The sequence below is a fragment of the Motacilla alba genome, chromosome 4A (assembly GCF_015832195.1).
Source record: "Motacilla alba alba isolate MOTALB_02 chromosome 4A, Motacilla_alba_V1.0_pri, whole genome shotgun sequence".
In the NCBI taxonomy this organism is placed as follows: Eukaryota; Metazoa; Chordata; class Aves; order Passeriformes; family Motacillidae; genus Motacilla; species Motacilla alba.
In genome coordinates, this window is record NC_052045.1 from 6,730,119 (window position 1) to 6,746,880 (window position 16,762).

General features: G+C 49.5%; 2 protein-coding genes across 5 annotated transcripts in view; one reads left to right on the plus strand and one right to left on the minus strand.

Annotated features, from left to right (window-relative positions):
- Positions 1-597: 597 nt before the first annotated feature.
- On the plus strand, positions 598-5,424 carry MMGT1 (membrane magnesium transporter 1). Its single transcript, XM_038123037.1, has 4 exons — positions 598-850; positions 1,327-1,379; positions 2,194-2,297; positions 3,269-5,424. The coding sequence occupies exons 1-4, from the start codon at positions 613-615 to the stop codon at positions 3,429-3,431; spliced, it is 558 nt and encodes a 185-aa protein (XP_037978965.1). The 5' UTR covers positions 598-612; the 3' UTR covers positions 3,432-5,424.
- Positions 5,425-15,217: 9,793 nt separating this feature from the next.
- LOC119712883 (integrator complex subunit 6-like) overlaps positions 15,218-16,762 on the minus strand; it is a 40,591-nt gene continuing 39,046 nt past the window's right edge. The window contains exons 17-19 of one of the 4 annotated variants that reach the window (XR_005259897.1): positions 16,665-16,758; positions 15,940-16,241; positions 15,233-15,504 (exon numbers count right to left, since the gene is read on the minus strand). Coding sequence is in view for 2 of the 4 variants with exons in the window: in XM_038164679.1 (XP_038020607.1) it covers positions 16,142-16,241; positions 16,665-16,758 (194 nt within the window). In the remaining 2 variants the exon portion in view is untranslated. Of the gene's footprint in view, positions 16,242-16,664; positions 16,759-16,762 lie in introns of all 4 variants that reach the window. The other 3 variants (XR_005259896.1, XM_038164679.1, XM_038164680.1) reach the window with 3 other exon arrangements.

Genomic DNA, 16,762 nt, shown 5'->3' on the forward strand with positions numbered 1-16,762 from the left:
GCGGGGTCCTCGGGAGGGATGTCCTGCAGGACATGGGGGCTCATGGGGGACCAGGGGGATCCTGCTCGTGCCTTCACGCCGTGCCAAGGCGTGTGTTTGGTGCCAAGAGCCGCCGTCAGCCCCCAGGGGGGGTCAGGGTAAACTTCCCAGCTTTTTTTACCAAGAAATAGAGGGAGGATGCGTGGAGCTGATGGGTCAAGAGTTGCAATAAATGCCAGTGATCAACTTAAAGGTGACTTGTAGGAAACGTCCTCAAAGAATTGCCTTTGTGCCTTGGGGGCACGGAAGACCCAGGATGTGGGACCCTGGTGTTTCCTTGCTTTGCCGCGAGCCTGGCTCGGCCAGGGCCGTCCCTCCGGCACGTGTTGTGTGCATCCCTTCGCCCCGTTTTTGCTTGCACCGGTTTCTGAAGCTCTGAGGTTAAACACGTGGAAAGTGGGAATTAACTCGGGCACCACTGGCCTTACGCTCTGTTTTCGGCTGGAAGGGATCCGGCCTGGCCCGGTGGAGGGAAGGGGGCTGTTCGAGGGGTCGATGGGCCCCTTGTCCCCCAGCCGCCCCCCAGGACCATCCCCGGCTCCCGGAGCCCGCCCAGCCCCTGCCGCTTTATCAATGGCCCCGCGTGGGGAAAGCGGCGGCCTGGCCCCGCCCCCTCCCGCGGAGGCCACGCCTCCTCTGCCCGCCCGCATTCCTCGGGCGCGGTCTGGCCTCGCCCCCTCGGTGACGCCATCACGGCGCGCCGGGGCGCCCTGGCGGCGGCGGGCGGCGATGGCGGCGGGGTCGGTGTGGAAGGGGCTGGTGGGGCTCGGCCTCTTCGCCCTGGCACACGCGGCCTTCTCGGCGGCGCAGCGTGAGTCACCGCCGGGGGAGCGCCCCGGGGCACCGGCACCCCCGCACGGCCGACGGGGAGCTCCCGGGGCGGGCGCCGGGCCGGGCCGGCATCATCATCATCGCCCTCAGCGGCGAGCCCGCCGGCGGGGGCGGCCCTGCCCTTGGGGCCGGGCTGCGGGAGAGCGGGGCTGCGGGGAGGAGCGCGGGGCTCGCCCCGTGCGGGCGCCCAGCAGCCGGGAAGGGAGGGAAAAACGGAGGGTGGGAAGGGGGAGCTGCCGCCCGGCGGGTCGCCGCTCCAGCCCGGCCTCTGCCGTGCCGCCGCCTCCCTCCCGGCTGCCGGCGGTGGGGCCAGCCCTGCTCCGGAGAGCGGCACCGGGGGCGGCCCGGGGAGGGTCAGGCTGACGCGTGTCTCCGCAGCCGTTTCGCTGGGGGTTCGTGTTGCCGGGCTGTTTATTTGGGTGCAGAGTGTTTGATGCGTGTGTTTCTGTTTTGTAGATCGTTCTTACATGAGGTTGACAGAAAAGGAAGATGAAACGTTGCCCATAGATGTAAGTTTTTGCAGTGGGTGGAAGGCGTAGCTGTGGGGTGGTTTGGTCTCTCAGTTGCTTCCTTTTCATGTGCTAGGCAAGAATAAAGGATAAAGTAGTTTTTAAGCTGCACTTTCACTGGAGCTCCCACTGTCAAAAAGAACCAGGCTTTTCATCCCAACGTGCCGAGTGTGTTGTAGTTGTAGTTGTTAGTGGAACCACACCCAGATCCAGACCTCCCTCTCTTTTAGAACTACCCTGGAGCATCTTGTCCAGGATTCCCTGGATGTAGCTCAGAGAGCTTTTGCATCCGTCACCTCCTTTGCAGCATGAACATCCTGCACCCTCTGCCTCTGGGTGGCTGACACGTGTTTATCCAGTGTGGCTGTTTGATCCCAGCACAGCCTGCTTCAGGAAGGGGGCTTTTGTTGACTTTATTTGCTTGCTTTTCAAATTTCCACTTCAGTTATCTGTTCCCTCTCTCCTTAATCACAAGGGCAGGGAGATCAGGTGCCCAGGAGAGCCAGGCACGTGTTCCTGGCAGGAATTTGGGTCCTAGAGAGCACAGAGCACAGGGTTTGGTCTCAGGCTCTTGCTGCAGAGCCGTGTGACTCGATTCAGTTGGTGCAGCCCAGACCTGTGCTGGGGCAGCTGGAACTCTGCTGTGCAAATAGAGCATTTTAATTCTCTGTGCCTCAGTTTCCCCACTGCTGGATTGCCCACCTCTGCTGTCACTGGATGAGCAGCACCAGAGGTGCTGTGAAAGCTGAGATGTTTTGGTAACGTGCAGAGCTCCTGGTGATGTGTGTGTTGCACTGTGCTCCCTCTGTTGCAGATAGTGCTGCAGACTCTGCTGGCCTTTGCAGTCACCTGCTATGGGATAGCACACATTGCAGGAGAGTTTAAAGACATGGATGCCACTTCAGAACTCAAAAATAAGTATGTTTTGTTTCTTCTTTTTGTATCTGCCTCTCTGTACAAACTGAGATCACTTTATCATCTTTACCTCGGTCCTTCAGTGCATGCTGTAGGCAGTGGCCCCAGGGGAACAGCCACACTTGCAAAAGCCAGCAATGTCTTGAGGTTTAGGGAGAGTTAGATAACAGGCAGAAATCAGATAAACTTCTTGCTTGTCCTCATCTGAAATCCTGCTGTGCAGACTTGGGAGAGGAATGAAGTGTGCAGGTGGGAACGGAGCTCAGCAATCAGCACCTGCTGTCAGGATGTGGTGTCAGACTGCAAGTCTGAGTCACTGGAGTCTCACACAGTGTATTCAAGGCAGGACATCTGAAAGACTTTAGGAAAATGAGGGATTTTGGACCAAGATTTTGAAGAGGACAGTTGGTTAGAGGATGCCAAGGTCGTAGGTTCAGCTGCTTTATGACCATTCGCGTCAGAGTTGGACTCAGTGATCCTTGTGGGTCCCTTCCAGCTCAGAATAGTCTGTGGTTCTGACAGGAAATTGGATGGGCAGACACTGCCTCTCTGGCCATTTCCAAAACCACAGGGGAGTACGGGAAGTGCAAAAGTTGCCATAATTGTATTTCAGAGTGTTCACCTAAAGCCTTTAGCCTGAGGCTCCCAGGGGATGGAAAGCTGGGCATCGCCAGGCTGCTCACACAAGTGACAGCTGAACTAAGGCTGGCACTGCCGTGCCTGCAGCAGCACCCACAGGCTGCCCCTGAGCTCCAGAGAGGAAGGGGAAGTTGGTCACGTGGACATCTTGTGGTCTTTTTCACAACTGGCTGTGAATTTCCTCATTGGTTTAGTTTAGGAAACTTAAAAGCAAGCAGGAGTTTGGATTGAAAGCTTGTATTTTTGTGTCTGAAGTCAGTAGGCCCCAGAGTGACTGTTCTAAACTCCCTGCTCTGAGAGAGTATTAACCTTGGCTTTTTGCGTTTATTTTGAAGGACATTTGACACGTTAAGGAACCATCCATCTTTTTATGTATTTAATCATCGTGGTAGAGTGTTGTTCCAGTCCCCAGACACAGTGAATTCTTCTTCAAACCAAGATGCTTTGTCATCCAGCTCGGCACTGAAATTTCGAAAACTTGAACCTCTGCGCCGCTAAGACTTTTACAGATGATACCAATACCCAGGACACTGAGATGTAATATTGAAGTCGGGGATGTAAACACTTTTTTAATTTCTGGAGCAGTATTTATATTGATCTTCCAGACTTTATAAAATATATATATATATATAAATATATATATATAAACTAATGACCTTCTTTGTACACTGTTAATGAGAATGACTGAATTGTGGATTGGCAATGCAGTGTAAATTCAACAGTTATGCTGTGAAACACACCTTCAAAGTTTCAGATATTAAAATGAGTTGCAGCTAACTTAACTTCAGTTAAAACAAAAAGCAAGCTAGTTTTTTCCTGCAATTAATGTTCTTTGACAGGAGGGAATGTTTGAGTGTATTTATTTTCTCAGTTTGCTTGCACTACAGTCTATGGATCCCCTCAGAAATGCTGTGTGCACTGCATCACTGAACAGCAGGAAAAGGGGCAGCACCTGATCCTAGAATGCCTGTGGGACAGCAGCCCGGTGTAGCAGGGGAAGTCAAAGAGATTGCTTTCATTTGTATTTTTTTACAGTGCTGAAAAACAGTTGTGTGAAGGGTTATTCTTTTTTTTCCTGGTTTTTCACTACCATGTTATTTCCTCCTTGCCCTCCTTGGTTTCATGTGGGTTGCCCCAGCTTGCCTGGGCTGTGCGTTGGTGCTGGTGTGGGGAGGCAGCTCAGCTCAGCTCCTCTGCCACACTCCGCGTTCTCCGGAATGCTGAACGTTGTCTACGTGCTGCTTGGCACCAGCTACAACCTCCAAGTCATCTTCATATTTGAGTATCAGTAAGAACTGTCCCTTCTGGGCGTGGTCCAGGGGTAGGGTCCAGCAGCTTGCTGTGTTTGCTGGCACTACCCCAGGACAGCCACCCCTTTTCTGCCAACAGAGCCTTCCACCTTGATTTTTCCAGCTGAGCCCCTCGTTGATTTAATATTACTGTCTGGAGTTCATGTATTAGAACTGATCATACTGTCCTTAACTCTTACTTACGTCTAAATTCTTATCCCCCCTCAGGGGCTGAATCAATGCTAAAATCTCTCTTGGTCTGGCTTTTCACCTCCCTGATGCAGCAGAGGGAAGGTAGCTCGAGATACTGGTGGGGCCAGCAAGAATTTGGCCTGGTTGTAGGATGTTTCACTGACACAGTGGAAACTCAGCCTTTTGTCCTGGCGTCTGTTGAGTTGTGTTTGGTATTTTTTTAAACTGTTAAGAACTGTCAAAGGCAAAAAGCTTGGCAAAAATACTGTGTAAACCGAAGTCTCTTTTTCTAGCTCTGCCCGTCCTATGGAGTGGGTGCCCCAGTGCTCGAGCAATATCCGTGGCTGCTGCTCTACAATCACTCTAAAGCATCTGGGTTTGATTAGAAAGGGTTACTCTGCCAGCTGAAAGCATCTGAGCTGCAGGATTAGTTCCTAAAGTGTCCTGGTTCCCCTCTTGCTGGTGTCACAAATCAGCTCCTGCCAGCACCAAAGGCCCTGGATAGTATTGGGTCGCCCCTCCACTGTGGGCAGAGCTGTCCCCTTGGGGAGCAGGGCTGCTGTGCAGCAGCTGCTGCACCGAGGGGAGGCTGAACAGAGGCCAGGTGGCCTTGTGGGGCAGAGGAGAGGCAGAATTAGCAGAGGGAGAGAGAAGCACAGCAGGAGCTCAGTAACCACTGTCGTAGACAGGTTCTGCAGCCGTGGTTGCACTGAGCCCTTTGCAGAGGGCCTTAGAGCAGAGCTGCTCACATGAAACATCTGAGAAGCCCCATTTGTGCTGCTGGAAGGCTCCAGGACCTGCCCAAGGTGTGAGGTGCTGCTGGGACAGGGAGGTGGAGAACATCACCTGCTGCTCAGAGCAGGTCCTGCTGGGAGCACCTGGGGCTGCCTCAGGGCCCCTCCTGTGAGGAGCAGCCTCACTCTGCAGCAGCAGCGGTTCTGTCACAAAGCTGTACAAATTATTTTTTCTTATTGATCTCACAATGTCAAATAAAAATTGATATCCTTAAAGTGTTTGTTTGTTTGTTTGTTTCTGACCATCCTGGAGCCTGCTGCAGCAAATCCCTGGTGAGTGACTATTTAAAAGTGACTGCCCAGCACTGACATGAAATGATTGTCTTAATTATGGCAGCTCTGGGTGAGAGTGCTGTCTGGCCTGGTGTTCATTACTGGGAGATAAGATCAGAAGGGGGGGATCAAAATAGCTGCAAGTAGCTGAGTAAAACACTGAGGAGGGAAATATTACCAGCCTGGGGATCCGCTTGCCTTTGAGGCTCCTCGTCATCCTCTCTGGCAGAGCTGACATATTTTCTGTCTTCAGTTTAACCACAGTAAAGGCTTTTCTACCATGTGCTAATCTACCCTGCCAGCCCACGGGACAGGCTGCTGCAAGGTCTGGTGTTGCAACAGTCACTGGGGGAAACACTGGGGCTGCTCCCGGGGCTGGTGATAGTTAAAATCCTGGACTTGAGCAAGATCACTTTTCACTCCTTGCTCTGCTTTTCCACTGGGGGAGGTTGAAAAGTTAGCAAAGCACTGGAGGAGTTTGCTCAACTACAACATCCATCAGGATTGCACCAGAGAGAGCAGCAGACTCACCCCTCATCTGCTTTCTGTGCTGCTGCAGTTCTGCATCCAGCACAGCACACAAGGAGAAAACACCAGTGACAGCGGTGTTTTAAAAGGGAAGGGGCACCTTAACCAGCTCCCAAAGCCACCTCGAGCTTACCTTGCAGCATGGGGTTCTTCACAGATGAGCTTCTCTTCTTCAAAAGCAAAGCAAGAGTTGAGCCAAGAGTTTCTTGAATTAGACTGGAGAGCTTCCAGCCTCGCCCAATGCACATTTACAGCCGTCACATCTTGAATTGCTTTGGCTACAAGCCGTGATATTTCTACTACATTAAATAGTAAAATAAAAAATATGTGCTGGTAATTTCCATTCATTGCTGAAGTAGCAGCTTTAATCTGCAATAATTTTCCTGGGTTTTTGAACTATTGCAGTGAGAGCTCAGTGGGGAGTTGCTAAGGAGGGCAGCAGTCATTGACGCCCTTGCAGCTGGGGGCATGGGGACCATGGTTGTGTCAGAGATTGGTCACTCATGCTCATTCCAGCCCTTCTGTGTGAGGCTGGAATGGGAGCACAGCTGGCAGAAGCACTTATTCTAGAGGTCAGTGAGGGCTGAAATGCAGCACCGTGTGTGGAAATCCCTCCTGGTCACACATCTGATGTGTCCCCTCTGTGTGTCCCAGGCAGAGCCATCGCTGCAGTCGGCTCCCATGTGCTCCATGCCCCGCTGCTGGCCCAAGTGGAGCACAGCTTTCTCGGGAAAGCTGGCAGCTCATGGCCCCTTCCAGGTGCTCTGGAGTACCCACAGTCCCCCTTGCTGAAGCAAGCAGGGAATGGCTATTGCTTTCTAACCCTAAAATTATTTTTGGCTTCCTTATCACTTGCTTCCCATGGTTCGGGTTCTCTCACACTTCACCACACTGCAGCAGAGCTGCCCTTCTCCCCCTCCGACACCTTCAGCAAGGACATTACTGTGGGGACATCCTCCAGCTGGATACAGCCCCCCTCAAGAGATGCACCATTTCTGCTCCCTTTCGCCACCTGCACCAACAGCAGCAGTTTTCCACCAGACAATTCGGGAAGGCTGTGGCTCACCCTGCAGCGTCCGGGGCCACGGCGCTGCCCCGGGCTCCCTGTGGGAGCCAGGCAGGGAAGCTGCAGCTCCGCAGTTCCCTGCTGTCCCAGCCATGCTGTGCCAGACTGGCAGGCTGCCTGCAGAGGGGAAGGGCAAAGCAAGGCTATTTTGAATGTTAAACAAGCAGAAAAGACTTTGGTACCAGCTTTCCACAGCCAGAACTAACAGCAAAGGCAAAACACTCCTTGGATTTGGCCTTGAGGTTCACCTTGAAGCCATAATCACCAGGGGCAGAACCCTGGCGGAAATAAATCTGATATTCCAGCAGGTAAAAGCCTTTTAATCAACCCCAGCTTGGTCTCAGTGACACAATGCCATTTCCAAACACTTCGGACTGCGATGAAAGCTACATCCTTAAAATGGCAGCTAATTAATTTTCCTGTCCTGCTAACTTAATCCTTTTTCCAGCCAAGAAAGGCAAATGGGAGTTCACAGAGCAGCGAGGCAGCCGGGAGTCTGGCAGCGTGAGCAGGAACACAAACCCCAGGGCTCCTTGGCAGGGACCCAGGCTGTGGTGTCACAGCTTCCCAGGCCATTTTAATAGGAAGGGAGATGGAAAAAAACATAATAAAAGGTGACATTTGGATTATCAATGTCTCACCCTATGCCAGTGGTCCTGGGGAACCCACAGCTCCCCACACAGAGAGATGTGGATGTTTATTCCCAGTTCATAGCCCAGTGCTGCCAGGCAGAGCACCCAGCACTGGCAGTGCCCTCCCTGCTCAGACTGGTGCTGGCTGAACCAGTTTCCCCAGGATCTGCCTGAGGCAGGCCCTGCTGCAGGGGCACTTCACTTTGCATTTCTGAAAAAAAATAATAGAAGGGAAGAAAATATTCCCCTCCTCCCCCAAGGTTTTTCTGCTGCGTATTTTAGAGCAGTTCAGGGCCAGCCACAAAAGGCCAGTGCTGATGTCCCCGGAGCCACGGACTGCTCCAGAATCCCTTGTCCCTGCCCCAGGAGGTCTGTGCTCCAGTGCAGGATGCAGGAGGAGCATCCTCTCTGCACAGCAAAGGCTGAAGCAGAAGTGCACAAAACAGGACCCAGCCCAAAGCAGTTTTGGAGCAGCCAGTTTGGCAGGCAGTCCAAAGAGGCCCTCCTGTTCCCCATCCACTCAGGCTGTCACCCCCTGGGCCATTACTGAAGCCTCCACAGGCCTGGGTGAGCCCCCAGGGAGGCACCACCTCCCCAGCTCAATGCAAAGCACATGGAGGGGAGAGAAGGGGTCGCATAATGCCCCCTGCTTGTCCAAGGCCACCATGTTGCTCTACAGCCTCCTGACCCACACAGATCCCTGCTGAGGGACCTTGGAGATGGTGGCACCATTTCAAAGTCACCACCACCACTCTGGAGCCAGCTGCTCCTTCCCTGCATGTTTAAATACAGCAGCTTCAGATGACAAAGGGAAATCCACAGCAGAGTGAGGCCCATGTTCATCTCCCAGGGGAGGGACCCACATATCCTACAGGAAGCAGCAGGGCTGGTTAAAAACCCTGGTCTGCTGGTGGCCATCACAGCCATGGCCGTGCTGCTGCCTTGCGCTGTCCTGGGCTGGCAGGGAGGACAACCATGCAAACAGCCTGAGCTGTCTCGCAGCATGGGAGCAGTGGGCAGGGGAGTCCCAAGGCACTTTCTTCTCTGCCTTTGCTTCTTGTGTTCAGGCAGCAGCTGCAGAGCTTGGAAGAGGCAGACCTGAAGCTCAACCCCACCACACTCCGGGGGCAGAGCAATGGGATGCTCCACAGAGATGAAGTGCAAGTCAAAACAGGAGCAGTGAAATAAGAAGTGAGTCACGACAGATGAGCTGCAGACAGAGCAGAGCACTCCATCAGCACAAAATCCCCTCACGGGGCCCAAGGCCAGCCTCACACTGAGCACAACACCGAGCTCCCAAACCCACCACTGGTCAATCCCTCAGAGCTCCCATCTCATGCCTGAACATAACAGGGACAGGTTTCCAACCTCTTCCTGCTTTCCTATCATAGTAAGAGCTGTCCCTTTCCTCTCCCTACCTTCACAACCCCTTCCCCTTCAACAATGGGTACACCAGGGCCAGGGGTGCAAGGCATACCCTGGCAAGGAGGGCCTGTTGTATCTACCTTTGCAGGAATTCAGCTTTGGCCACCTGGAACCCAGAGAAAAACCAGCTTTCAGCTGCCCCACGAGGTCAAAACCTCCTCAGGGTCCTGATGTGTGAAGAAAAGCCACCACGATCGCTCAACCTATTATCCAGCAACGTTTCCCATCGCAGCCTGGGCCGTGACTCACCAGGAGCTGCCTTTCCCGAGGGGAATTCACAGACGGTTCCCAGGAGTCGCTCTGACCCGGTTTCACCTGCTGGAAGCCGCAGGCGCTGCCGCAGCAGCAGCTCGGTGAGAGCCCTCCCAGCTCACCGAGCCCCAGCATGTCCTGCCCACATCCAGCTCCTGGCATTCCTGTTCTCTGACAGAACTCCCGCGGGAGGGTTTGATGGATGTGATACACTTAAAACAGCCTCTTCCAGAGCTCCCGAGTTCCCCACCGTCTCTGTTTCCACTAATGATCCTTTTGGACAGCAGCTTCTAAGTTCTGTGTGCGCAGAGGGAGGAGCCCTGAACCCAGGGATGCCAGCGGATTTCAAAACGTGCTTTCACCGAGCTGGGAAAGGAAAGGTGCTGGAGCAGCTCAGGTCAGAAGCCAAACTCTAAAAAAGAGGCAGCACCACCACAAGTGCCAAAAGGCTTGATCAGCTTCTCTGCAGTCCTCCTACCTTCCTCTCCAAGCTCCTGCTTTTTTCCAGCCCCAGAAGCACATTTCCAGCCAAAAGGCACCCACTGCAGCCACCTCTGTATGGAAGCAGCAGGGAGCCTGTCCTGCCTCCACCTTACACTGCTCCCATGCCAGACCCGGCTGGCAGGTGGGAGAGCACGGGGAGAAAGGCACCCACTGACATCTACAAGAGCCCAGCAGCCAGTGTGTTGGCTTGTGGTGGGATTGTCCACACCAGGGAAATAATTCAAGTGTGCAAGACCAAATTAGGGCACAGATTTTATAATCATCTTTGTTAGTGACACACTGTATGACCTTGGGCAAGTCCCTCCATCCGTCTTTAAAGACACTCTCAGAGGAGAGCCACAAGACTTTAATTAGCAGCCCTAAAAGTGCTCAAGATAGCTTGTCTCTCTTCCAAAATAACCAACTGCAGATGAATTGGAACAATCTTATTTTCAAATTCTGCAAGCAACTGGGATCCAGGCTGCTCTCAGATCAGTCACTTCAACAACATAATCAAAGTTAAATGTGCCAGCTGTGCATGAAGGGTTTTAATATGCTGTGCAGACTGGAAAACAGCTCAAAGAATCAATGTTATTTTTCCATGGCTGGGATGTCACTGTCGAACAGCTGCATTATAATCATCTGCAATCAGCAAAATGCCTTTTTTTTAATCACTTTCTAGTCTTGGGGAACAGGGCTCATTTTTATTTCTGTCCTACTTAGGAAAGCACCCTTGATCCCTGAGACACCCACTACAGCAGCGTGCCCTGACCAGACCTGTGGCTGCTCAAACCCCAAATACCCCAAACAGCCTCTTCAGCTCAAAGCTGCGCCCAGACAGGAACTGCTCACACTGCTACCACCACCTCAAGAAACAGTAAGTGCATTTCCACAAACCCAGGAAAAATCAGCTCCACTTGCCTATTGCCACTGATCCAAGACCTGGGATGGTTCCAGAGCAGTCCCTCCCTGTGGAAAATCTGAGCACAGCCCAGCATCCTTCTCTGCAAGGGCCACCTCTGCACAAGCACACGGGTCACAGCTGCGAGATGAAGCAAGGGGGGAGGTCTTCCAACTCCATCCTTTACAAAACACTGAACCTCTCTTTGATATATTCTACATATTAAATATTTACAAATACAATTTAACATTAAAATATACACCTGCTCTGGAGTAAATGACAAGAAACAAGCTGACCATGCAAAAAGAGCTTCGCCCTAATAACTACCAAAATGCTTTATAATCCTCTCCTCCTTTCAGCATCCTGCAGGGCTCTAAGTACTTTGGAAAGGAGCACACACCATGGGGATCACTCCCAAAAAGCTCTGCCCCCTCCCACCAGCTGCTCAGCAGTGGCAAGTGGAGCACTGGGATACAGCAAACTGCCAGAGGTGTCCAATATTTGAAGGGACATTATGCAAGACTGTTTGCATTAGAGGAGTGACAGTGATGGAGATGACAGCAAGCATATACAAATGCCAAGGATCCAGCTACTTCCACTGCAGCTGGAGATGGTCCAGGACTAGGAAATAGCCATCAAATTCCCACTGCAGATGTAAGGATAAAACTTCCCCAAGGTCTCAAAAACATCAGATCTCCAGCAAAAATCTCATCTGAGGTTTCCATTCCACCACCTTTCCCAGGCCAAACTATTCTTCTGGACTTCAATATAGATTGTTTGAGAGCTTCAACTTGGGCTCAAAATCTGAAGAAATATGCAGCTGCTTTGAGCACTTCCCACCTCCTGGTGAAGGGCAATTTTCCCTACATGGTACCAGCAGTCCCCATTCCTGGCGAAGCTGTGTGGGTGAAGGCATGTGCAGCTCAGTTCTTCCACTGCCTGTGGAAACATCCTCCAGCATTTACCACGAGGCTGTACAAGTCTGTACAACAGTTTAACTCCTTCCTTGGCACATCCATCCTCTGAACTCTGAGTAATCAGCTGCTCATGGCATCAGATCTGTGCTCCCAGCCCTGAAAAGCATCTTGTGCACTTTTAAAATGAAGGTTCTGACATGGAAGAGGTGAAGCTGCACCACCTCCCACGGCACACAGGCAGCACCTGCCTTTTCCACCAACTCTTCCCACAGCCCCTGTCTGCATTTCCAGCTCCATGGACAACCACAGGGCTCCCAGCCACGCTGCTTTAGCCACTACCAAGAAACACTATCACACCACAGACTGAGAGAAGAAAAACACCAATGCCAAAGCCAAGCCAACAGTCTCCAGTGATGAAACAACAAGCCAGGCTGCAGCTTAACTGAATGAATAATTTCAGGAAAGTCCAACATTTTTTGTTTAGTCCATCCTCCTTGAAATGGCCTCAGGATTCAGATTTAGCACACAGCTTAACAATTCCTGCAGGCCAGAAGATTTTTGCTAAATCCCAAGGCATTCTTCTTCTCCAGTTTCTTCCTTTTCCACTGAGGAGAGACTTCAACTTGTTTTTGCAGACCTGCAAGCAGCAGCTCCTTTTAATTCCAGTGACTAACATCCTTCCTTCAGATCTCTGCCAAACCTCCTGTCTGCCAGATCTGAAGTGTCTTTGGCCTTGTTTTCTGCTTAACTAGGTTGCACATTCTCAAGACAAGCACTCTCAAGTCCATTTGCTAAAGGTGTGATGTTGCCATGTTGCTGGTATGAAACACTGTAATTGAGCTTTATAGGTTTTTTAACTGTTTGTTTCTCTTAGGTAATGCATTTCTTGTATTTTTCCATCAGAAGTTTCTTAGTAGATACTAAAGAACAGACCAAAAGAAATGAAATTCAACAGCCTACGCTGCTGCCATTTCAGCCAGGCAGTTTAGAGGAAGAACCAGGAGAAAATTACCACATGGAAAAAAAACCCAAAAAATAGGTTTGGTTTTTGTTTGGGTTTTTTTTTTTTTTTTTTACAGTTTCCTGCAAAGGGAGATAAACAAGTGCTTGACCACAGCACAGTCAAGCACTGCACAGTAACAGCCTCTGCAGCTGCTGTTTTGGAAGATGACAATCACTCTCTGATGCTGGTTAAACCTGGGCAAGAATACACGTGCCCACCATAAATGCACTGCACCCCCAAACTGGGAACAGCAGCACCCAACAGACAAATGCCACAGCGACCAGCCTGGGAGCTGCATGGCTTAGAAGGAAAAACCCTTGATGTTTACAAGGGAAAAAATAAAGGTAACACACACTGAGGAGGCCTAGTTAAGAGAGGGTCAGAAAACCCTCAGATGCAGCAGAACTCGCACAGGGATCCAGACTCCAAAGCACCTCACAACCCTTCCAACCCAAGGAAGGCAAGGGCTAAATTTGTTAATTCAGATTGTTAAACAGTGCTCTTTACAGGAAAGATAGAGCCGTATTTCTTCCCTATTTCCCAACATTCAACCGTGCCACATTATTTCAACCTTACATAAACAAGGGCTCAAACACATAAATTTGAGCAAAGCACAAATGGCTTCCAATTCCAGGATGCCTCAGTGGACCCATCCTCTCTCCTGAGCCCTTGCTGAGGGACACACACTCCTGCTGTGAGAGGCTCACCTGCCACACAGATCACAGTCCTGGTGACACAGCTCTTGCTGCTGGGCTATGCTCTGTACCAGGAAAGGCAAGGCCTGACACCAGCACGGCTCTCTGGCTGTCCCTGAAGTGCCAGCACAGCTTGGGACTCTATTTGTTCAAGGCATGTCCCACCACATTCAGCACTGGGATCTAGCTCACAAGGAATTCTCTCCTTTAAGAATCTTCCTAAAACAGTTGTGAAGCATTTTCTGCTTCCTAAATGAAACATTCCCATGTGGAATTCAGGGCTGTGTGTGCTCTTCATCAACTGGTGTTGCACCTTTTTCTTCATCTCTGCACTGACAACCCCTGAGGACATCTTCCTTCCTTCCTTCTTATGAAGATTCATGTCCAGTTCACTACATGGTTTCTGCTACTCTAATATTCTAACCCAAATTCAATCTATTCAGACAAAATAATGACAAGGTCAGGGAAAATTCCCACTGCTTGCACTTGAGTATTTTGTAGCTTCTGAGGTGCAAGATTGCAAACAAGTGCATGGAAATTACCAGCTCCCTGCACCTGATTTGACAGCCAACTGCACCTCACCAAAAGAGCAGATTTACACACTGCCAAGGTCACTAGTGAAAAATATGGCCCCTGCTCAGACACACAATGATCAAGTGAGTGTCTCTGGAATCAGTGATGAAAACTAAAACAGCCTTTAACTATAAGGTAAAAAGCTGTCTCCTCTTATCACCTACTATTTCAAGAATAGCACATTACATGCAACTTGATGCATTTAACCAGGCCATTTTACAACGAGGTATGCACAGTATATCTGACCCTCTGTAAATAAAATCCCTTAGAAGAGTCCAACACTTGGCGTGGGACGTCCATCACAGTGACAAACAGCTGCCATGTGAAATTTGAAGGAGTAAATCCTCCTTTGTATCATTTCAAGGTATTTGTGGGGTTTTAAATATTCCATTTTCTTCATCTGCACAGATGAATAAAAGTTACTTCTAAGAATCAGGGCACATTTATAGTAATGTCTTCTCCTATGTCACTTCATTCATGTACACCGTGACAGAGATTTGCTGTTGCTGTATTTCACTTCCTTCTTGAATTTCATTTCCTTCTTGGATTTCACTGGTGCCATTCCAATGGTCAAACTGCATCTTCCAAGGAAACCAAGGCCACTGCTTCAGAGTGGATGGAAAAGATGTCTCACAGGCTGGTTTGTACTAAAAATACCAGCAGGAACAGAGAAGTACAGGCTCGCCATGAGAATCTGTTTCCCTGCCTGGCCAGTCCACTGGAATCCCTGGGATATTTCCCATACTAGGCCAAGAGCACAAGTCAGCATGAGCACAACTTTAACCTGTCTTTTAAAGAAAGCTGTTAGAGGATCAGAGGAGGTTATGAGCAAACAACTGAAAATACACACTCGTCCCAAGAGCCACTTGATACTGGCACGTTACTGGTACTGTACTGCTTAAGGGAGGGAAAAAAAATTATATGAAGGTGGCTTCAGTCTTCTTTGTATGTTCTGTCATATATGGAATTGCCTTTGGACAAAATAGTTAAAAGGAACAGAGGAGAGGGCACCAGCTCAGGTAACCAAGGGTTTGGTAAACTGGAACTTAGGGCCCTCAAAACTGAGTAAAAATGTGCACCCCAGAGGCCAAGCTGAGTGACACCTGGGCAGCTGCTTTAGGGTACAAACACATTCTGCAGCTAACACCACAAGCTGTGTTTGAGGATGTGAAAGACCAGGTTCAGCTGGTTTTACAAAAATATCCTCAGTCTGCTGGTAACAGACAACTGGAGGAACTCAGTGCTGCCCGCTACAGACTCCTCAGATTAGCACTTCTTAAAAATTAATAAAATGGTTTATTTTATATATACATATGTTCCAAAAATTTTATACAGTTAAAATATCAAATTAGTGATCTGGTAACAATACTGTTCAAAATAATCTCTTTTGTATGAACATTAAAATACACGTTTTTAAAAGCGTTTCCTTTTAGTGCTTCCAAAGCACAGCGTGTGCCAAGGCCACCTGAAGAATCTCCGTCCTCCTCACAGGATGAAAGAGAACTGAAGTCGGGGACCTGGGAAGCCTCAGGTGCACTTTCATAATGTCTGCAGACAAAACAGAAGAGAGTCTGAGGTAGATTGTTTAGTGACCATCAGGTGGTAACAGTCACAGGGCTGTCTTTAGCTTTCATTAACACAATAGCAGTTTCTTTACTCTCAATCTACACTGAATCTCAAGTTTAAAGGCATGGCTAGCAGTTCTTGGGAACAAGACCCTTGTCTCTGTGATGGCAACATGCAATTTTACCAGTGCAGGTGTTTCTGGGAGGGTTTTTTGGGAACACACGGGCTCTCTCCACGATGCAGACTGTGTGTGCATTTGACAGTGCCCCATTTTAGTGCAACCTGCTGCCTATAGCACGTAAATGTCTAATGACAGCGTTCAAATGAGTAAATTCTCATCACCTGCAGGAGGGGCAGCAATGGTTATTTTCTTCCGCCTGTTGAGCAAAGAGCACCCTCCACAGGAAAAAGCCACACCTTTCATAGCAAATCCTTAAGGTTATAGCCCAGCTTCTGCCGAATCAGGCTCTTAAAGTTAAAGCTCCACTGCTTCTTTTCAGACTGTGACAGTAAAATCACTTGACTGCCGAGATGGTGAGGGCAGCAGCTACATCCTCTTCCACTCTTCTGTGGCACAGCAAACTCGTTCCTGGTCCGCATCCGTCTGGCCGGTTCATTATTATCTGCTGTTGACATGATTAACTCTGTTGGGTGGGCTGGTGAAATCTAGTTCCTCTAGTATTCTCTCTAAGTGTTGTATTAAGACCCGTTTTTTAAACCTACAGAAGAGAAGGAGAGCAATATAAATTTCTTCTTCCAAAAATACAGTTGAACAACTCAAGAACGTTCAGCCATGACAAATCGTACTCCCAGAGGCTCTCTGTTTCCAGTAGGGAAGAGCTTGCTTTATTTCTGCCATTAGAATGGCTAGAAAATTTAATTTACTACATCTGCCCCTCCCCAAGCCACTCATATTTTTGAGTTGGTCTTCAAGAACAACCTGTTATCTCTGTAATTCATATTTAAACTTTAACATCATTTACTATATAAAAATGTAACAGTAGTTTGACCACTAAAACAATTTTAATTTAAATATGTCAAAACAGAAAATCAGAATGCTAGCACTGATAGTTTATTATTTACTACCATGATCTAAATTAATATTAAATTTATTACTCTGAGTCATTTCTATCCATACAAACCTTGCTGCTTCCTTGATAGCAAATTCAATGAAATACTTCTGAATTTCCATAGGTCCTTGCACCTCCTCAAGAAGAGAAAATATTTTTTCATAATCTAA

Bases quoted from the DNA above. Each gene is read 5' to 3' on its own strand.
- MMGT1 (XM_038123037.1), top strand. From the start codon at position 613: ATGGCCCCGCGTGGGGAAAGCGGCGGCCTGGCCCCGCCCCCTCCCGCG. The intron at 1,380-2,193 runs GTAAGTTTTTGC...CCTCTGTTGCAG, and splicing joins ATGAAACGTTGCCCATAGAT to ATAGTGCTGCAGACTCTGCT. The intron at 2,298-3,268 runs GTATGTTTTGTT...TTTATTTTGAAG, and splicing joins ACTTCAGAACTCAAAAATAA to GACATTTGACACGTTAAGGA.